This window comes from Equus caballus, chromosome X (assembly GCF_041296265.1).
Source record: "Equus caballus isolate H_3958 breed thoroughbred chromosome X, TB-T2T, whole genome shotgun sequence".
Taxonomy (NCBI): domain Eukaryota; kingdom Metazoa; phylum Chordata; class Mammalia; order Perissodactyla; family Equidae; genus Equus; species Equus caballus.
Genome location: NC_091715.1, coordinates 142,277,574 through 142,300,545, shown reverse-complemented (window position 1 = coordinate 142,300,545; position 22,972 = coordinate 142,277,574). Strand labels below are relative to the sequence as shown.

The window sequence follows — 22,972 nt, the reverse complement described above, 5'->3', positions numbered from 1 at the left end:
TTCTCTGGTGAGTTATATGCTCCTGAAAACAAATAATGAACCCTTAAGTAGCAAACCCAATGATCCTTTCCCAAAAGCTGGAAGAACTTACTGAAAAATAGCCAAGGAGAGAAGAGATATTTCCATCCACGAAAATTATCACTCCATCTGTGCTCAGTATTATCATAAATCCATCTAATGACTAATGAAGAGAGAATGATAATGTAATTAAATAGTGGAACAATAATAAAATGATAACTTTATTTCTAAATGCATAAATAATTACAGTAACACACTGAAAATGTATTGTGGTCCTTAAATATCAATAAGGCAGGCACAGACTTAATTAAAATTCCATTATTCTGCCTCCTACACAGAATCTACTTAACCTTAAGCATGAGATGTTTATCAAATGATGTGCCACTTAGACAAACAAATTTTAATGTACACCCAATTAACAAAAAACTCTCCAACACAAACTAGGAAGATTCATTTCCGTATGTAGGTTGTTTCACATTTAATTCAAAGTTAATTTCAAAAACGCTAAGAATATTTTGGAGGGCATTTTCATTTGTAGTTAGTTGAGTCATCCACCGATAAACATGGATATTGCCATCACCTTGCTGCTATATAGTGGATTAGATAGCCAGACAAATGCTTCCTGGTAGCGAACACCTAACATGACGAAGAAAATATATAAAAATTTATTATTTCAAAACAGGACTGAGCTTATGGTAAAGTAAGGGAAACAATCTGATATCAGAAATGGCTAGAACATGGGAATGAAGAGGTAAGGGGATATCGGAGCCTGTACTTGCCACGGGAATATCTGTACAACACTGATGGCATAGAGCTTAGGGGACAGAAAGCAAAGCTGCCTGCACAAGGTGGGAGGTAAAATCAAAGACTCCTGCATAAAGCCAGGCCTCCCAAAGGAAACACTCTCAGCAGGCAAAATAGAAAGATCTTATCCCGCAAAGAGAGACAGGGAATGTGCATGCCTGCCTCAGCCTCAGCTCTGGCTAGAGAAGAAAAGAAAAACCAGTCTCATCTGGGAATTGCTAAACAGAAGCCAACACACACACAAATTTGGAGCTGAAATTCACATACTACCTGTGTAGCCCTCAACACCGCAAGCCTATTGTTTAGTTTAAAGTTGTCCTGACCCCAGATAACTAGTGAAAACAATCGAAATGATCTCTTGAGAATTATTTTAAAACCAGGGCTCAAAGAATTCATGCAGATAAAGTTCCAAATAGCATGGACTTATAATAAAATATTAATAAACACAGGAAGAAATGAAACATAGTGAACAAGAGGCCATATGAACAATAACATGCAGATTCAGATTGACAAACAGTAGATACTGGAATTATCAGAAATAGAATATAAAATAAATATGCTTAGTATGCTTAAATAAATAACAAATGGTATTGAAGATATGATGAAGGAACAAGAGACTCAAAACTGACCAAGCAGATATGAAAAATAATCAAACAAAATGTCTAAAAATGATATCACCAAAAATAAAAATTCAATGTATGAGTTAAATAGCATGTTAGAACATAGCTGGAAAAACAATTTTTGAATTGGAAGATAGAGCTCAAGAAATGACTCAAACTGCAACACAAAGAGACAGAGGAATGAAAAATGAGAAATTAAGTGACATGGAGAAGAGAGTGAGAAGGAGTACTTTCACCTTTTACAACATGTTCACTTTATTTCTCACAACTCAGTGAAGTAGAGATATTTTTACCCATTTTACAGAGGAAGAAATCAAGGTTCAGAGACAGTAACTTTCTAAAGGACACAGAGCAAGTAAGCGACAAAGGCACAATTCATGTCCCTATCTGTTTGACTCAAAAGACCATGGTCATTCAGGCTTTAGTTTGTGGGTTTTGAACTTAGCGAAATTAACCAGTTCCCTTGGAGAAAGAAGCCATAAACACCTCATGTCCTTGAGGAAAAATATAAGACTTGAAGGCTTAACAATCTATGCTGAATGAGTACCATACAATTACTTACCTTGCCACTAATCTATGCAAAGACTTGTTCGTATTTCTTGTCATTTGAGATCAGTGGTTTTCAAAACTCAGTTGGCATAAGCAGCATCTGGAGAGCCTGTTAAAAATGTAGGCACCTAGCCCCTACTAGGATTGAGATTCTGATTCAGACAGTTTAAGGTGGGTCCCAGGAATCTGCATTTTTACCAAACTCCTTAGGTAATTCTGCTATGCATGGCCTCCTAGCCACATTTAAACATTATTCTTTATCTTCTATTGCACATATTCTGCATACTAAGCAATCAAAGAACAAAACCCCTCTTACTTGTAGCGTCATATGGTTGAAGTCTTCATAGGTGTGGAATGATGGAACCCAATTAGATTGCTCTCTAGAGCTTTCTGGACTGTCTTTGTCTTTTTGCAAAAAGGAAGAAAAGACAGAAAACTGTGACATTAAAATTATTAGCTATGGGTATTAGACTTTTCAAAGTTATAATTAATTTTATAGAAAAGACTCTCATGAGAAAATACTGAGTGCTAATGAAGGATCTGATGTAGACTAACTAATTGCTTATAAATTATCATAAACAAAGAAGTGTTTGGAATTGAAAAATATCTTGAAGATCATCCAACTCAGTTTCTACTAAGCACATTATGACCTCTCCAACAACTTATGATTTTCCACCTCCAGTTATTTCCTTTTCTTTGACTTGTTAAAGTCTTCTGAATTCTACCAAAACCCAGTATTCATAATACGTCAGAGAAGGTACAGGCTGTGTCAAGGGCTCTGGGCATATCCAGACACCTAAAATCTCCCCAACGCCTGGCTGCAATAGGGAATTCCATGATTTAGTTTGACCCAATTAAGCTTTTAGCAAGGGCCCTTAACTAGAAAATCTTTAAGCCCTATCTTGTATCTCTTCAAAGTTCTTGATGCTGTTCTATCTCCCATCCATCCTTCTCCATTCTTCGAGGTTTTCTCGTTTTCTCCATGAGCAGTATTTCTGCTCCTGTGCTCACTCAGAGCCTTTGCTATCAACATCTGGCCCTCTCCATCTCCCCCAATCCCACCTACTCCGCTGACTTCTCTAACTCAGGGACCCCACTAACACAGCCCTCTAACCTCCAGTTATTTTAATGCATATCAATAAATGTTAGTTTCTTCTCCTCACGGAAAAGTTAGAGACCCATGGCATACAGATCAGGGTTAGAGACCCTGATCTCTATTAAAAACATTAAACCCCTAACAAGGATAATTCTGAGAGCAGCACTTGCTTTCTTAGTGGGTATGAGTCTCAGATCCTTTCCTATGAGTAGATTCAGATAAGAAGGAGGCCAGGCATGAGCAGGAATGCTCCAGAACCCTCACTAAGGAGGGAATGAGAAGAGGGCATGTAACTTCATGGGAAGTAGAAATAATATGAAAAAGAAACCACACCAATTACACAACTGCCTCAAAGTCAGTGTGCCTGACAACTGCCCCTGCCTGGAAACTCAATTCTGGTCACAGTTCTTCAAACTCAGGATACAACCTATGACACTCTCCCAAAGCCAGTTTCTGAAGTCGCTTCCCCATTGACTTTCGGCTCCACCTAGTGACTTTCATCTCCCATACTCCATTTTTTATTTCCAAAGAAATAAAAATGACAGAAGAAAGTCCATATATTTCCAAGAAAAGAAAACTACTGTATTTTATCACTCAATCATCAAAGGCTTTTCTACTTACTACTACCCGGGAACTTGTGCTTGTTTGGCTTCCAGGGCAGGCGCCATATCCAGTTCTTTGCTATAACCCCAGTGCCTTGCACAGTACTTAACTCGTAATAAAGATTTGGTAATTCTTGTTAAACTGAACCTCATTCATTCATTTACTTAACTGATACTTACTGAGTTCCTACTATGTATCCTACTCTGTTTTAGAGGCTCAGCATACAGTATGAACAAGACAAATAAAGTGACTGTCTTTTTGTGTCTTACAGACTTGAGTGAGGGGGAGACAGATAATCAACACATAGACAATGGACCTGATAGTTTCATGTATCTTTAAGTGCAATAATTTAGAGTGGGTGATCAAGGAAAGCCTTGCTGAGAAGGTAACATCTGAGCCAAGATCTGAAAGACCGGAAGACCCGGGAGTAAAGTACCTCAGACAGAGGAAGCAGTAAGTACAAAGCAAGGCAGGAAATAATTTGGCCTATATGAACAACAGACAGGAAGCCAAAGGAGCTATAGTAGGGTGACCAAGAGACAGAGTAGTAGGAAATAAAGTCTGAGAGTTAGGCAGGGCCAGATCACGTAGGGTATATGGTAAGGAGTTGATATTATTCTGAGTACAACATGAAGTGCTTTTAAGCAGGAGAGTGACATATATTTTTAAAAGATCAGTGTGGTTGTTTGTGGAAAACAGATCAAATTGGGGAGCAAGGGTGGAAGGAGAGAGTCTAATGAGGAAGCTTCCTCAAAAGTAACAGATGATGGTGGCCTGGATTAAGCTGGTACACCAAGGCTATGGAAATGGGGAGAAGAGAATGGATATGACATATATTTTAGAGGTAAAGCCAAAGGATTTGCTGATGGATAGGGTGAGGAGGTGAGAGAGATAGAGGACACAAGAATGACTTTTAGATTTTTAGCTTGAGCAGCTAGAAGAATGACTGATGGTACCAGTTTTTGAAATGGGGAGAACCAGGGGTAGGGGTGCGAGAGGCAATGGAATGGAGAGGGATCAAGAGCTCCTTTAGGGCCATGTTAACTTTCCTGTTAAATATCCAAGTGAAGAAATCACATAGGAAACTCTCTTGCTGATTTAACAATGAGTACGATTCTCAAGTGTGGCGCTCAGGTAGGAGGACAGGGTCAGAGAGATTTAAAAAGTAGGGGTCACTGACATCCAGGTAGCACTTCAAATTAAGGGACTGGATGAGATTACTTGCGAAATGAGTGTAGATATAGAAGAGAAAAGGTCCAAGGACTGAACCCTGGGGCACATCAATGTTTGGAAGTTGAAAGGGGAAGTAGGCGGATGCAAGGAAAGACGGAGGAGTGGCCAACGAGCTAGGAGAGAAATCAGGTGAGTGTATTATCCTGGAAGCCAAGAGAAAAGTGATTCAAGAAGGAGGGAGTTAAATCAGGCAATATTTGTCTTTCTCTGGCTTATTTCGTTTAACATCATACCGTCAAGGTCCATCCATGTTGTTGCTAATGGGATGATTTTGCCTTTTTTATGGCATGATTTCACTCATATGTGGAAGATAACAAACACATGGATAAAGAGAACAGATTAGTGGTTACCAGAGGGGAAGGAGGTTGGGGGGGGTGGGCAAAAGGGACAAAGGGGCACATATGTATGGTGATGGATAAAAATTAGACTACTGGGGGTGAGCACGATGAAGTGTATTCACGAAGTGATACACAATAATGTACACTTGAAATTACACAGTGTTATAAATCATTACAATCAAAATAAAATTACTTAAAAAGAAAAAGCAAATAGGAAAATGGGGGGAAAAAAGGAGGGAGTGGTCACCTGTCCAATGCTTTTGAAAGGTCAGGAAAGACGCGGACAGTTAAGGGACCAAAGAATTCACCAATGTGGAGGTCACTCTTATTCCTGACACACATAGTTGTACTGCAGGGGCAGGAGCTCCAGCCACAGTGAAGGGGGATGAGGAAAGAAGGAGGCATGAGGAAGCGGAGACAGAGTCTATACAATCCTTTCAAGAAGTTTTGCTGGGAAGGGGCACATAAACAGGGCAATAGCTGGAGGTATCATGGGGTCAAGAAAGTTTTTTTTAAATAAGAGGTTTTTACAGAATCATTACATGTTTATGGGCATAATCTGCTCACATGTTTTGAGTTAAACCTACTTAAGTATCATAGGTACTATTTTAAATCCTCAAGGCCATGTTTCGCTTAGTAACATTTACCATATGCCTTCAAACGCCTAAGATACAGAAATCTGCATTATTATTGGCCAGTACACTTTTATTAATTCTCATTTCCTTGTTCCACTTTTGTATGAACCTCAATAATATTTTCAGCATTGACCATAAGCAAATTAATGAATGGAGAGAAACTAGATATCTGTGTATTAAAAGGTGCTTCAGGAGACCTTCTGGTCATGAATCCCTCCCAAGAGTGTTTGAAGTAAAGGAGGAGAGCCGGCTGTCTCCCCCACAGCTAATTTCCAATGTGACTAATCAAAAAGCTCTAAGAATGGGTTAGTGGGCTCAAATCAAACCTTCCTTCTGAGACACAGCAGTAGTGCTCTGCGCTGTTTTCACTCTGTCTCCTTTTACGGGATAGCCATGAGTCTGCAGCAGGGTGCGTAGTTTTGCGAAGAGAGCTCTGACATGTTCCTTCTCTTTATTTTCTGATGTATCAGATGCATCCCTAATTGACAAAAAACAATCAGAGTTATTAATGGTAACGGGAGGGCTGGGAATTCAGATGGTGGAACAATGGATGGAAAGCAATAAGAAGAGAGAAAGGGAGATGTTAACGTCAACATCTGAGCAAAAATCCAGTCCCTTTGATCAGTCATAGGACAGCAATAACTGTCAATATTAAAACAAGGAAATGAAAGCCATTCTCATCTCCCTAAGACTGTGAGGCCGTTGAGGGACCAGATCTGTCTCTATGTCTTCCATGGCAAAGCCCAGCACAATGTCTGGCACAGCGGCCTAAGAATTATATAAAATAAGCCCAAATTAATTTGAATTTGATGGTGGGTCTTTGTTCCACCATATATTCTTACCTGTTATAAGAGTACTTCTGATTAAGGAAAATTGTTTCTAAATGATCTGTAATTACTCAAGAGGCTCTCTCAAAGCCAATGCCCCTTCTCAGAGAGAAAGTTGAGCAATCTAATGCTAATTGAGATGTTTTTTACACCTTTAAAAAATGTAGACCATACTGAAAAATTTTGACAAAAACTTTTTGATCAGCACGCCAAAATTTACTTAGATACTTGAACTGAAAAAATAAGGTAATTTGTCTTCTCAAACGTAAATGAATTTAAGCTCTAGGCAAGCCAAGGACCCAAAACAGGCTTCTAAACCTATCAGGGAGTGTAAACCATTTATTTAGTGTCACTCTAGGCAGCCACCATGCAAGGTATGGATGACACAGTTTGATGAGGGGGGCTGTAAGACAACACTGGCAATACACTAAGGATTATAATAGAGCTGGGGCTAGGGACTAGGGAAAATCCACTAGAAAGAACAAATTTCCCTGAACGAGGCAGGTTTTCCCGAGGAAGTAGGATTTTGCTAGATGTGAAATGAGAACAAAGGACAGGGGAGAGGGCTTTGACATAAGTATTAGTCAGTTATGAGTTCATACCTCTGCTCTTTTTCTCTGTCCTCCTCATCCATTATTCAGTGATATAACAAAGAATTCTGAAATCAAAATGGAGCAACTTTACTAAGAAATCAGTCTATGATGAATCACAGTAAAGCAATAAGACTAATCAAAATTCTCAATTGCGTAGCACCTTTCCCTCCAGGAATGCCTACTTCTTTTAAAGATAGAATTTCATTAGTATCAACAATCCTCTCAAATGTTATGTAAATGTTGAACACTTGCTTTATCATATGGTCCCCAATGAATGTTTGTCACAATAATATGACAAATGAATATATTTTTGAAAGAGTTACGAAAACATCCTGTGAAGTTATACAACTTAATCCAAAAGTTAAGCATTTGTAGATTTAATTCCATATCCTAACTTCCTTTAACTTTAATTCTTTTAACTTCAAGAACACTTAATGAAACAAAGACAGATGCGAGTTGAAAGCTTCATATCTAGCCACAATATCATGCCTCCACAGACCAATCTGCATTAATGCTTATATCACAGAAATCCTGGGGATATAGAAAACAGCCCTGAAATCACCAAAGTCCTCTGCTTTGAATTGTATAATTAGACTCAAACATCACCTCAAGGTCAAAGCCTCAAGGTAGAAATAAATGACATTCAAATATATGTGTGTTAAACAAGAAGAAACAGTTAAAATATAGCAAACATCCTTTAAATGCTTTCAAGAAGGTAAGGGAAAGTGCAGGGGTCAAACACTGGGAAGGCACTGAAAACCAAAACCAGTTAGTATACTAACCTGTGCTACTGCAGGGATGGGGATGTATAGCTATGCAACAAAGGAGCGTGGGTACTAAGGCCCTCTTGGGTGAAGGAGAATCCAAGCAGGGAATTGAATCTAAAACCCACCACCTCCTACCTATGTATAGCCAGGATTCCCAGAGGCTACAATGTCATTTAAAAGTCCTCCCACCAAAAAAGAAAGAAAACAAGGAAATTTGTCTGCTTGAGCACATTCTCTGGGTGGGAAAGAAAAGGGTGCTACTGGACTGGATCAACCTTAGGGTTTCAGGAGAAGCAAAGACACTCCCATTCTGAAGAGATACTCTCTAAAGCCAGGTTCCATGGACTTTCCACAGATAAGGCACTGGTGAAAATCAGCTCACCATCCAAAATTGGAAAATACATGAAGAAACAGTCAATCCACCAAATGCCAGAATTAGGACACACACACATACACACCCCAGCAGTATGAGACCTCCAAGAACCTCAAATTAAAATACTTGAAAGCCATTATAAAATACTTGTGTTTAAAAATATTAAAAACTGAATAAATGGAACTGAAAATATGAGAAAAGACCAGGTAGATGCAAAAGAAAACAAAAGAGAAATTTTATAAAGACATATTCAATTAAATTAATTTCAAAAGAATGGATTAAACAATGTATTATCACAAATCTGATGAGAAAATTAGTAAATGGAATACAGATATGAATAAATTTACCATATTGCCTTTACAGAGAAACAATGAAGTGCAAAATATAAAACAAGAGATTATGAAACATAAAGGACAGAATGAGAAAGCCTAATATATATCTAATAGGAGTTCCAGATGAAGAGAACAGCAAGACAGGAGACAGGCAGTGAAGAGATAATGGCTGAAATTTTTCTAGAATGGAGAATGTGCTCCAATCTGGATAAATTAAAGCAAAACCACATCATATGAAAAGATGCTCAACATCACTAATTATTAGGGAAATGCAAATCAAAACTACAATGAGATATCTCCTCATACCCATCAGAATGGCTATAATTAACAAAACAAGCGTTGGGGAGGATGTGGAGAAAAGGGAAGACTCACACACTGCTGGTGGGAATGTCAACTGCGCAGCCATTATGGAAAACAACATGTAGATTCCTCAAAAATTTAGAATAGAACTATCATATGATCCAGCTATTCCACTGCTGGGTATTTATCCCAAGATAATGAAAACACTAAGTCAAAAAGATACATGCACACCTATGTTCATTACAGCATTATTCACAATAGCCAATATGTGGAAGCAACCTAAGTGCCCATCAATGGATGAATGGATAAAGAAGATGTGATACATACACACCACAGAATACTACTCAGCTATAAAAAAAGATGAAATCTTGCCATTTGGGACAACATGGATGGACCTTGAGGGTATTACGCTAAGTGAAATAGGTCAGACGGAGAAAGTCAAATACCATATGATTTCACTCATAAGCAGAAGATAAAAACAATGTCAAACAAACACATAGACACAGAGATCAGACTGGTGGTTATCAGAGGGGAAGGGGGGAGAGAGGAGGGCGAAAAGGGTGATAGGACATATGTGTTCAGTGATGGATAGTAATGAAGTCTTTGGGTGGTGAACATGATGTAGTCTACACAGAAATTGAAATATAATGATGTACACTTGACATTTATGTAATGTTATAAATTAATGTTACCTCAATAAAAATTAATTAATTTAAAAAAACACTTCTAGAAACATCATAGTGAAATTTCAGAACACAAAAGACAGCTAGGCCATTCTAGGCCATAAAACAGATCAACAAATACCAAAGAATAATACATACAGACCATATGCTCTGGCCCTAATGTCACTGTATTAGAAATCAAGAACAAAATGATAATATAAACCTCTATAGACTTGGACATTTAAAACAATAGCAACAACAACAACAAAATTTCCTAAACAGCTCTGGAAAACAGAAAATAGTCAGAATTGAAGTATTGTAAACACGCTACATATTAAAATATGTAAAATGCAGCTAAAGTAATACTGAGGAATTTACATTCTTAAATGCTTATAAGAAAAAAATGAAAATAAATGAACTATGTATCAAAACAAATCATAAAGAGTAAAGCTAAATAGAAGAGAAGCAAGGAAATAATAAAGATAGGACCAAAAAATAACACAATAAAAAATAAAGATAAAATAGAACAGATCAAAAAATCAGTTTCTTAAAAAATAAAATAAAATAAAAAACATTGTTGTACCAGATCAATCAAAAATAAAGAAGACACATTTTGGAACAAAAAGTGCATACCTATGAATAAAAGAGATGGTAAAAGCAGTATGATCAACTCTATGCCCTTAAATTTGAAAACAGAGACAAAATAGAGGATTTCCTAGAAAAAAGTATTTTACTCAAACAATAAAAAGAAAATTGAAATAAATCCTATAAATGCAAAGAAATTAATTCAGTGATTAAAGATTTATCCACAGAAAAATGACTTAACCAAACCTAAAAAACACAGCTCCAATGGTTTCACAGATGGGTACTTCCAAAGATTTTAATAACAAGTATCTCATATTTCATCCAAATTATGCCAGAAAACAGATAAAGAGAGAAGATATCCATCCAATTCATTGTATAATGCTAGTACATTCTTTATACCAAACCAGAATAGGGTAGCATTAGAAAACTTTATAAGCCAATTTTATTTATGATCCAGATTCAAAATCCTAAGTAAAATTACCAAACCCAAACCAGCACAGTATTTAAAAATTTGAGCTAATTCCAGAAATATCGGGATAATTTCACATCAGAAAAAAATATAATTCAACATATCAGACAAAAACAGAAAAAGAATGTGATCATCCCATAGATGCAGAAAACACATTCGATATAATTCAGTATACATACATGATTTTCAAAAATGTTCTTAACAGACTAAGTATAGACAGGAACCTCCTCAACCTGATAAGGGGAATCAATCAAAAGCATACAAACATCAAAGTGAAAAGTGGAACATTAGGGGCTGGCCCGGTGGCGCAGCGGTTAAGTGTGCACATTCCGTTCAGTGGCCCGGGGTTCGCCGGTTCGGATCCCAGGTGCAGACCTGGCACCGCTTGTCAAGCCATGCTGTGGCAGGCATCCCACATATAAAGTAGAGGAAGATGGGCAAGGATGTTAGGTCAGGGCCAGTCTTCCTCAGCAAATGAGGAGGACTGGCAGCAGATGTTACCTCAGGGCTAATCTTCCTCAAAAAAAAAAAGTGGAATATTAAAGGAATTCTTTAGATTCAGGGAGAAAAACAAGAATGGCTGCTAAAATATTCAATATACAGTGCTAAAGGTACTAACTAATGCATTAGGATAAGAAAAGTATATAAAACAAACAACACTTGGAAAGGAAAAACAAAGCAGTCCTCATTCATGAACACTATGCTTATCCACATAGGAAATCCAAGAGATTCTACAATTTACTAGAAATAATAAAATAGTTCAGCAAGGTTGCTGTATATAAGATTAATATTTAAAAATTAATTTTGTTCCTATAGAACAGCAACCAAAATTAGAAAATATTTTTTAAAGATACAATAGCAACAAAAATTTATAGAGACTACTGCTTATGGCCATGGAATAACTGATACAAGAATAGTCCTCCTGCCATGAACAACTAGGACACTAGAAAAATTTTAGGAAGTTCATGTTTCGATATATTGGAGAGAAGGCAGGATATGCCTGTGATCCCTGAGGTAAGAGGAAAAATGAAATGAGCCCTACAGCAATCCCCACTTTCTACCTAAAGTTACTCCCAGACCACAGTCCAGGGGGCACAGTCCCAAGCAGAGTACAGCAATCTCACTAAAATTAGTACACAGAAATAAGTTCAGCAATGCCACGTTGGATGGAATTTGTGGAGAATGTCAGAAAGAAAGGAGCTATGGCAAAAAAAAAAAAAAAAAAGCTCCAGAAATGTGAATCCAGGTTCTCTTGAATCTCTGGCTGAATCCTAAGTTGTGCCTGTGCAGGGTGACACTCTACAAACAAGACCAATCCAAGAACAACAACCAGGGAAAGGACAAATACTATAAATCCAAAACGCACTAACAATCACAGTTTACACAGGGCTGGAAGACAATGAAGTTTCACCCAGCAGAGTGGAGAAAAAAGACTGAAAAAAATGAACAGAGCCTCAGTGTGGTACAACATCAGGCAATCGAAAATACATGTAACTGGATTCCCAGAAGGGGAAGGCAAAAAATATATATGAATAATGGCCATTTTTTCCCATATTGGATGAAAAATAAACTCATATTCTCAAGAAGCTCAGTAAACCCAAGAAAATAAACACAACTAAAAACTCACCAGGGCACATCATAAACAAATTGCTGAAAAGCAATTATAAAGAGAAATTCTTAAAAACAAACAGAAATAAAAGACGCATTTGACACAGGGGAAAAAAATAATGTCCTTTGACTTTTCATCAGAACAATCCAAGTGAAAAAGAAAAAAAAAAAAAGAAACATCTTTAAAGTGCTGGGGTGGGAGGATCAGCCTAGAATTCTATATCCAGCAAAAATATACCCTTCAAAGAAGCTGAAGGTAAAATAAAGGCATTTTCAGATGAACAAGATCTGAAAAAAGCCAAGGCCAGCATACCAGCACTACCAGAAATGTTAAAGGAAGTATTTCAGGCAGAAGGAAAAAACGCCAGATGGAAACTCACATCTACATAAAGAAATGAAAAGCACTGGCAATAACATACATGTGGATAAATGGGAAAGAGTTTTTTCATCTGTAATTTCTTTAAAAGATAATTAAAATAAAAGCAAACTACCATAGGGTTTATAGTATATGTAGAAGTCAAATCTATATATAATATATATATAACACATAAGACAGGAGGGTGGAAAATAAAAATCTACTGTTGTTAAGTTTCTTACGTTATACATAAAGTGGCACAATCTTAATTCACGGCAGACAGAAATAAATTAAAGATGTATACTATAAACTGCCTAAAGCAACAAATAAAACACCCACGGGATACAGATTATAAATCAAAAGAGGTAAAATTAAATAATCATTTAATCCAAAAGAAAGCACAAAACGAAGACAAAGAGAACAAAGATCAAATGGGACAGAGAACATATAGCAAGATGGTAGACTCAAACCTAACCATGTTTCTAATTATATTAACAGTCAATGGACTAAAGACACAATTGTAAAGTCTAGGATTGTCAAAACAGAGTAAAAAGTAAGACCAAACTATATGCGTCTACAGGATATTCACTTTAATTATAGAGATAAAGATAGGTTACAGGTAAAATGATAGAAACATATATACTACGTAACCCTAACTATAAAAAGCTTGAGTGGCTAATTAATATCAGACAAAGCAGACTCCAGGATAAGGAACAGTACTAGGGAAAAAGGAGGACATGTCATAATGATAAAGCAGTCAATCAAGAAGACACAGCAATCCTAAATAGGTGTACATCTAATTATGAAGCTTCAAAATGAAGTAAGAAGTGAAAGAAGAAATAAACAAACCCACAATTACAGCTGGTGAGTTCAACACTCCTCTATGAGTAATCAACAGAACAAATAAACAGAAAATCAGTAAGGATATTTAAGACTTACTACATTGACAGCAACTTGGCCCCATTTGTTTACAGAACACTGTGTCCAGCAACTGTAGAACACACATTTTCCATCTACATATAATAGTCATAAAGATTCAAAATATGCTAGGCCAAAAACCAGTTTCACTAAATATAAAACATTAAAACAGAATTAAATTAGAAATCAATAATAAATAAATAAATATCTTGAAAAAATTCAAATATTTGGAAATTAAATAACATACTTCTAAATAATTTGTGGGTGAAAGAAGAAACCTTTGGAAAAGATTTAAACAAAGGAAATTAGACAATATTTCTAACTGAATGATTATGAAAATTAATTTTTAATCCCAACAACTTCAATAATCTGATTGTAATTTGTTAAAATTTCATTATACACATTTATGGTATTATATATTTCCTTCAGGAAAAGTTATATCTAATTATTCAAATCATTTTTTCATGTTCTTAAAAAACATTTATAGGTTTCTTCATATAGAAAAGAAACTATACAGTCCTCAGTAGTTAATTTAACAAAAATTACACAGCAAGAACATTACTCAGAAAATAACATCTTTATTGAAGCATATAAAAGAAGATCTAAATAAATGGAAAGATATGCCATATCCCTGGACAGGAATCTGATAAATTTATCAGATATCCCCAACTAATCTACAAATTAATGTAATTCTGGTCAAAACTCAGTATATCTTTTTTTTTGAGGAAGGTTAGCCCTGAGCTAACATCTGCCACCAATCCTCCTCTTTTGCTGAGGAAGACTGGCCCTGAGCTAATATCCGTACCCATCTTCCTCTACTTTATATGTGGGACGCCTGCCACAGCATGGCTTGACAAGCGGTGTATAGGTCTGCACCCAGGATCCAAACCAGTGAACCCTGGGCTGCCGAAGCTGAACATACAAACTTAACCACTGTGCCACTAGGCCAGCCCTGAAAACTCATTACATTTTTTGTTTTGGTTTGGGTTTCCACATAACTTGCCAAGTTAATTACAAACTTCCGTGGAAAGCAACAAGTCAGAAATATCCACAATAAGTTTGAAGAACAACAATGCAAAAGGATGTGCCTTAGTAGACATCGAGCTTTATTATAAAGCTATAATATTTAGGTAAATGGATAATGGTGCAAAACATAGGTATAGAATAATGGGACAGAAGAGAACTATTAAAGAACAGATCCATGCATAGAAGTGAAATTTGATTTATGACAAAAGAAGCACTAGAATTTTGAAGTTTCCACCATAGTGTGTGTGTGTGTGTGTGTGTGTGTGTGTTTTAATATAGTTCTTTCTGTGTATTGGCATCATAATTTTGAAGTTTTTATCATGGAGTCAGTGTGTGTGTGTGTGTGTGTTTTTAATATGGCCCTTTCTATTTATTGGGGCAAAACAAATTTGTTTTCAAGCTCTTTAAATACAGAAGTTATGCTTTATATGTCTTTGATATTTCCAACAGCACCAAGCTCTCTACACAGGGAAGACACTCAAAACACACCACTAAATATCTGACCACTCTCCTTAGCCATTGGACAAGGTAGGCACAGACATCTACCTGTTAATGTACTTAGAGTCGTTTCTACTCAGTAATCCATTCTAAAACAAAGACTTTGAAATTTACACCAGTAAAAGAACATGCAAAGACTGAAAAAGGAGTAAGGCTAATTAAAAGTTCTCCGGCCAAGGGTAGCCAGCCTTCTTGTGCAAACTAATAATTTGTTCAGAATAGCAGAGTTATTCACTGAGTGCCTTTTCCCAGAATCAACGGGAAATAATTTAAAATCTCATCAAATTTTATTACTGAAGCATAATATCAAGAGGGTCATGCTTGCAAAGATTTCTTCTTTTTGGGAGGCAAGGAGAGGGGGTGTTGCTCCCATCCACTTTCAGTTTTGGGGGTGTGTGTGTGTACATGCATATACATAGACTTTTTTTTTTAGTTCACAAGAAAACACACTGAATAAATGGATTATGCAAATAGAACATGAATTGATTTCTCTAATTAATCATTGGCTCTCTGTGGTTGAGAATCACTTACACAGATATTTTCTAGTGTGACAATTACGATGACATAGGCTATCAGTATTCAATTGAGATAAGATCCACAGTCAAAGGAACCTCCATCTCAATCTCTCAGTCTCAAAACTGCCAAAACCAAATAAGTTATCAGACTCTCAGTTCAGGTTCCAGGGCAAAATCAATTTTCTATAGAGACAAGTGACTTGCTGATCAAATCTGGGCTCCTGTTGCTAATGTTCTTGGAATATTTTGCAGGGGCCATAATTGGGGCCTGTGTGACACACATAACATGTGCGGCCATCTCCCACTACAGATAGTTCAGGACTAAATGACACTAAAGGTTTAATCCTGAATTAGAATCAAAGTGAACACATCCTGAGAATTATTCCAGGACTCAGCTAGGCCAAAGGCGTTCGTTCAATCTTCCATCATCCTTGAACTACTTTAAAGAGTCTCAGTTATTACACTCTGAAGCTGTGGGAGGGGAGAAAACAAGCTGAGGAGCAACAGAGCAGCAAAATCATGACTTTCTCTGGATGCAAACCTAGGGGAAGAGAAAAGTCTTAGAATAAAGACTACAGCACTGTAATTCAAGGAATTTACTTACATATCTAGGGCTGATGACCTTTCCAACAAATTTTCTGCAAATTCAGATAAATACATGGACTCATGCACTTTTGTCTATTCTGCTCGAGGGTTTATAAAGCTGAATTTTAATGAAGTTCCATGTGAAATGTGCACACTTGTTGCATTCTTCAATTTGAAATAGACTAACATTTGCCCAGGACTAGGAGTCCAAGCTTCCTTTATCCTTCCTCCCAAGATTATATTTCTTATTTCATGGAAAGTCTCAGAATTTGTGACACTCCCCAGTGTTTTTTATCAATGCAAAGGCCACTGAAAAGCATGTTTGTGAAGAGTCTGTATGATGAAAAAATTCTTGTTATAACTATTAGCCAAGAAAGAAGGTCACAATATGGTATACGCTATCTTAGCCCAATCATATAAAACATGATACACAAATGAACAAATAAAATATTGTGTAGAAAACATTACTAGGGGGAAAATATTCAAAGGTGTCTTTGGGTGATGGAACTACGGGTGACTAAAAATATTTTTGCATTTTTTATGTTTGCTATAATTAATATCTGTGACATTCCGAATTAAGCAACATCTCTCAAAAATAATATGGGAGCCCGTGTTGAACAAAGAACAGTCTGGGCTTCAAAATCAATTGGACCTGGGTTCAAGTCTCAACTCTGCCTCTTTATAGTTGTATGACCTTTGGTGAGTTTCTTAACCTTTATGAGTCTCAATTATCTCAACTGTAAAATCTGGGTTATAATACCTACATGCCAAGGTTTTTGTTTAAATTAAGTTAATGTATATAAAATAGCTAGCACCATGTCTGGCACATTGTAGCCACCCAATAAATTGCAGCTGTAATTAGATATATTAACAGTAATAGTTGTATACAATCTAAAGGACTATGATGAAGATACACTCTTCTTAGAGAGGGAAGTGAAGGTAAACAGTTGGCAATACAGAGAAGTTTCTTGATGCCACTTATTGTCACAAGAATCAGAGAACCGTGAAGAGATCAATCTCCAAGCAGTGGGCCAGCTGAGTAAATCTGAAATGTCATGAATAAGTGGTGTCTCAGGCCTGGGTACAGAGTCAAGGTATCATGACACCTAATGGAACACATGTGCTTGTCATGAACAACATGAGGTAGAAGAGCATGACTCCATCGTGGTACTGAGCTGCACAGAAGTGACACTTTCTCCAGCAGCACACAGCAGGCCATGTGTAGGAGTGAAGGAAGGAGATGATCATATTGATCCTTGCTCAGAGTTTTTCTAGGCACCAAGGAGGACAAGAGATACAAAGGATACTGGTCACAAAAGTAATTGAAGTGTTGGACCATAACGTAAGGATTGACTAAGTAAAGAAGTTGTGGGCGGGGATGGGGGAGGTTCACTGAGAAAATAAAGTACAGCCGTCAAGGGGCTGGAATCAATTTGACAAGGGCAAAGAGCAGGGGTATTAAAAGTACCACAGAGAAAGCAATGGACGAATAGGTGGTTCCAGCATAACTGGGGAGAATTCGGTTGAGAATGTCACCAGTAGTTTCTGGCGACACCAAATGCAATCATGAAAAATACTCTATTTCATAAAGAGAGAGCGAGAGAAAAAGAGAGCACATCTTCACCCTTCCACATCTGAAGACGCTGAAGTTAACTAGTTAGTGCTCTGTAACCAGGGAACAACTGCCCTCTCTGTGGGGTTGCCTGAATCCCAGGCAGTCACTGGGAGGCCTCAAGAGCTATTCAGCACACTTAGTCCTATTTCAGTAGCCAGAACTGTGCTCTGCTTATCAGCTCATCCCCCGCTCCACCCGCCAGTCTGTCTGTCAGCCCAGCCAGACTGACAGAGAGAAGGAAACCCCTGTGGCCTCCACAATGCAATAATGGCCAGAAAGTGTTTGGCTCATGTAAACATCATTTAAAATGTTTATATGGAATTTTAAAGAAAACCAGAGAGGGTCTGAAGAAAAGCAGAATGTAGAGGTGAATACATCTTTGGCTATTACTCTGGTTACAATATTTGTTTATTTTAAAGTAAAAACCTCAAAGTATTTAAAATACCATTGTGGAAGATAATCACATTATATATTTGTAATTATAAAATTTGCTGTGCATTATCAGGGATAAACTCTTTCTTTATACAGAGAGAGAGACACATTTTTTAATAAACAATTGATCAAGTAAAGAAAAGTGGTCTTTCAAATATCAATATGATTCCGGGGCTTTTTTAAAAGTTTTTAGAGGAAAATGCATGGTGGCATGCTTCATCAATTTGAATGGAGTCATCTTCTCTTACTCATACAAGGTTTAATAAAGATATTTAATCAGTGAAAAAAAGAAACATTTATAATTCTCATGTAGACAGTAATGATGTTAAATGTGTATGGCATAAATATATCAACCAAGTCAGTGGAATTTTCAAATTTATTTTCAATCAAAACTTTCTTCAAAAATTACAACTCATAAGACTATATTTCATCAATTACTCATCCATCTTAAAGGAATATAATTTTCCAATGGATAAAATCAAGAATGGAAATTAACCTTGACTGGATCATGTAATATGTATGCCACACAGCACACCGAATAAGCCAGGAAGGGGCAAGTGGCAAAGTCATGCTCCAAAAGAGATCCAGAAACAGGATCAGGCTTCCTGATTCCTTTGGAGTATTTCTAGTGAGTGGCTTTTCTTTTGCCGCACCAGAGCCCTTTTGGCAAGCTCTCACTGCACAGGTATGGGCCCTGGCTTGGGTGAGGTGGTAGGGAAACCAGGCAATGAAAGGAATGAGTCCATTTGCACAGGAGCACACACATCTACACAGGTAAATTGTCCTAGACCAAAGCTGAAGCTCATTCTGTGCACATTCTGTGGTCCCTTCTGAAGACAGAGTGAAGTCAACTGTGTCCATTATTATATTCCCAACACCCTAGACTGTTCCTGGCAGAAAACCCATGCTGAATAAATGTTTGGTGAATGAATAAGTGAATGAAGAAACTCGGAGTCCTACCTGACAAAATGCTGATGAGCAGCCAAAGGTTGCTGAACACTTCTCACCCAGCTAATCCTGTTCCTAAAAGACAAACAGGCAAAAAAAGGAAAAAAGGCAAACCCAGATCCAGAGAGTAACAAAATAGGATCTAAAAGTGTATCTCTCATTGGTTTTACACTTTTGGGAATTCTGTATGGCACGCTCTCTTAGTCTGAGGCAATAAGGAATACTAAGAAGCAAAAAGTTTCTTACATCCTTCATTATTCTGGCAGAACATTTCAAGTGTCTAATGGTGGAGGAAAAATTGGACCTGGCTCTGAAAAAGATCAGCAATCCAAATCCATCAAATTCCCAATCCCAGTCTTATTCCAATTAAGTCTCTGGACCGTCCATAAAACCTTTTCATGGTCCAGCCAGTGCTGAAATGTCAGCAATTCATTCACTCCCTGTCCCCACTACACCTTGGCTGCACACAAGCTTACAGGAAAGACTGACATCTACATATAACCACTGATTCAAGGCAAGGGAATGATCACTACTAGACTAGAAGGGTCACAGAAGGCAGCATCTGAGCTAACTGCGGAATGGATCCGAAAGACGTGAACTGGCAAACGGAGAAGAAAGGACAACACAGGCAGCAAACAGAGCCTGAGGCAGGACACCAAGGTGGAACATCATGGTATGGTGACATCAAACCGTCCTTACTGCTTCCTAGCATGTGAACTTGGGCCAGTTACTTGACGTCTCTGGGCCCCAGTTTCCTCATCCTGGGAATGAATGGGAATAATAATAGCACCATTTCACGGGGCTGTTGTGAAGATTCACTGAAATAATGGATGGCAAAGTGCCCAGCCTAGTGCCAGATACCAAAGTAAGGTCTCAAAAAATATTTGTAAACAAAGCGTGATAAGAGACAGAAAGGAAAATAGTGGCTCCTGGGGGCTGAGGGAGGGGAGATGGGGAGTTTCTGTTTAATGGTGACAGAGTCTCAGTGTGGGATGATGAAAAACTTCTGGAGATGGAGAGTGGGGATGGTGCACAGCAAGCTGAATGCACTTAATGCCACTCAATTGTATGCTTGAAAAACAGTTAAAATGTAACTTTTATGTTACATGTTTTACCACCACAATAAAAGAAGGCAAAACAAAAACAAGAATAAAGTGTGAGGCTTGTCCAGCAAGCACTACAGTGTGACTGAAATCAAGAACACTTAGGAAGGCAGGCTGGGGCCAGAAGAAGAGCTCCGAACATCAGACTGAGGAAAAGCATGAAGTTGATCTATCCTAGTGCCCTGTGGAGACACTTGAAAGTGCTAGGACTTGAACTGATATTTTACAAAGATATAGTTGATATTGCTATTTTATAATGATCACCTAGGGGTGGATTAGATGGTTAGAAAGAAGTTGAAGCTGAAAGAAGTGCCAGTTAGACTTCTGCTATTTAAAGCGTGGTCGCCAGCCCAGCAGAATTGGTCTTACCTGAAAGCAAATTCTCAGGCTGCCCTAGACCTGAAGAGTCAGAATCCTCATGGTACAAGATCTCTAGGTAACACCTATGCACACTAACCTTTGTGAACCACTGGGTCAGGAGTTCAGCTGGGAGAGGTTAAGGACTTGCAGTAGAACAGTGGTAGCAGAGATGGAGTCATAATCACCAACACTTATGGAACTTACTACATACATGCTAGGTTCTGTGTATTTCAAAAACCATCATTGAATCCTCACAACAGCTTTGTGTGACAGGTGCTATTACTCGCATTTCCCACATGGAATACTATTCAGCCATAAAAAGAAGGAAATCCTGCCATTTGTGACAATATGGATGGACTTTGAGGTCATTATGCTAGGTGAAATAAGTCATACAGAGAAAGACAAATACTCGATGATCTCACTTACACATAGAAACAAACAAAAAAACCTCTCAGAAACAGAGAACAGATTAGTAGTTGCCAGAGGCGGGGGATGGGTGGTGTGGGAAATGGGTGAAAGGAGTCAAAAGATACAAACGTCCAGTTATAAAATAAATAAGTTCCAGGAACATAATGTACATCATGGTAACTATAGTTAACATTACTTTATTGTATCTTTGAAAGTTGCTAAGACAGTAGATCTTAAAAGTTCTCATCACAAAGAAAACAATTTGTAACTTTGTGAGGTGATGGATGTTAACTAGACTTATTGTAGTAAACCTGTCACAATATATACATATACTAAATCATTATGCTGTACTCCTTAAACTTATACAATGTTCTGTGTCAATTATATCTCAATAAAACTGGAAAAAAATTAGAGCTGAAGTAGCTTGTCTGAGGTTACACAATCAGTTCCTGACAGAACTAGAATCAAATCAGTCTCTAAGTATCTACTTCATCATCTCCTTCGTACTGCTCTTCAAACCTCAGGGGATATGAACACTCCCTGTCTTGCTATACTACCTACTTTCTTTCTGTTATTAAACTCCGAGATGATTACTCTGAAAGCTCTCTAAACTATTTTGGAGGCCCAACTGATGTGGAAGAAAATATATAAATAAATGGGGAACTTCCGAGCTTTCTAGCTACCCACTCAGCTACAACCTTTTACATCCTGTCTCCTAGCCCTTGCCTGGGTTGTACATGAAGCGCCTAAGTCATCTGCTTCCTCATCCAAAGTCAGAGTGTCCCTTCCACAACCCTGTCCTCCAGAATCCCGAGGCTGTGCAGGAATCGGGCTGATCAGCAGCAGGGAGGATTTAATGTGTGTTCCTTTCCCTTCCTCATTTACCAACAGAACTCAACATTTCCTTCCCTTGGTTGCAAAAACAGAAGTTCTCCAGAATTAAATTTCCACCATATTATACAATAATCCTCTAAATGGAGTAGAACATCAAATTCTTCATCTTTACCTAGATATTAACAGAGAAAATCCCAGTTATATGACAAAACTCCTCAAGCATGAGCATCATCAATCTATTTCTGCAAATAAAGGTTGCCAAGTTACCTTTCACAGCTCCTCCTTTTCTGCCCTCACTGTGGACCCATCTGATTAGCATCCATGGCCTGACTACAGATCCCACCTCTGCACTGTAGCTCATGCCTACCTGCTCCTGCATATCCTCCATGCCAGAGCTCAAATTCAGGCCTTTCACCTCAATTCCTGCAACTACCTCCTCCTCATTAGTCTCAACTCTTGCCCTGCTCCAGTCCAACCCCACCTAGCAGCCAACACGATCCAATACCCCAACCTAATCCTGTCCCTCCACCTAAAGCCCGCCCCTGGGTCCCCCCCCCGCTAACCCAGATTTATAGAGAGGCTCTGATCTCTGCAGCAAGTAACTTATTTGATTCTCGTCATCTCAGTTTCTCAGGAAAATGAGGTACAGAAAGGTAGCTCAAGTTCACCCAGCTGGTAAGTGTTACATTGGAGATTTGAATCCAGAGAGTTTGGTATTGGAGGTAACAACTTCACTAGACTGCCTTCCATCCCTATGTCACTATTTCCAAGAAGTCTTCCCGGATTTCCCTTAAGTCTTTCCTTTGAAGACCCCTACACAAACTGTACATTAGAAATGTAGGCTTCCTCAGGGCAGAGGAGTCTTACTCTGCTTTCTATACCCTAAAGTATCTAGAACCGTTCTGCATATACACAAATTACTAGATATTTGTTTAATCCAATTAAATGTGCATAAGTACAAAA

General features: G+C 37.8%; 1 protein-coding gene across 12 annotated transcripts in view; it reads right to left on the bottom strand.

Moving 5' to 3' along the window:
- PASD1 (PAS domain containing repressor 1) overlaps positions 1–22,972 on the bottom strand; it is a 97,768-nt gene that overhangs the window by 55,479 nt on the left and 19,317 nt on the right. For 9 of the 12 annotated variants that reach the window (XM_023633730.2, XM_023633732.2, XM_023633731.2 and 6 more), the window contains exons 3-6: positions 7,326–7,381; positions 6,223–6,374; positions 2,308–2,396; positions 92–181 (exon numbers count right to left, since the gene is read on the bottom strand). In XM_023633730.2, coding sequence (XP_023489498.1) covers positions 92–181; positions 2,308–2,396; positions 6,223–6,374; positions 7,326–7,357 — 363 coding nt within the window. In that variant the 5' untranslated portion in view covers positions 7,358–7,381. Of the gene's footprint in view, positions 1–91; positions 182–2,307; positions 2,397–6,222; positions 6,375–7,325; positions 7,382–19,316; positions 19,380–22,972 lie in introns of those variants that run through there. The other 3 variants (XM_070257380.1, XM_070257383.1, XM_070257386.1) reach the window with 1 other exon arrangement.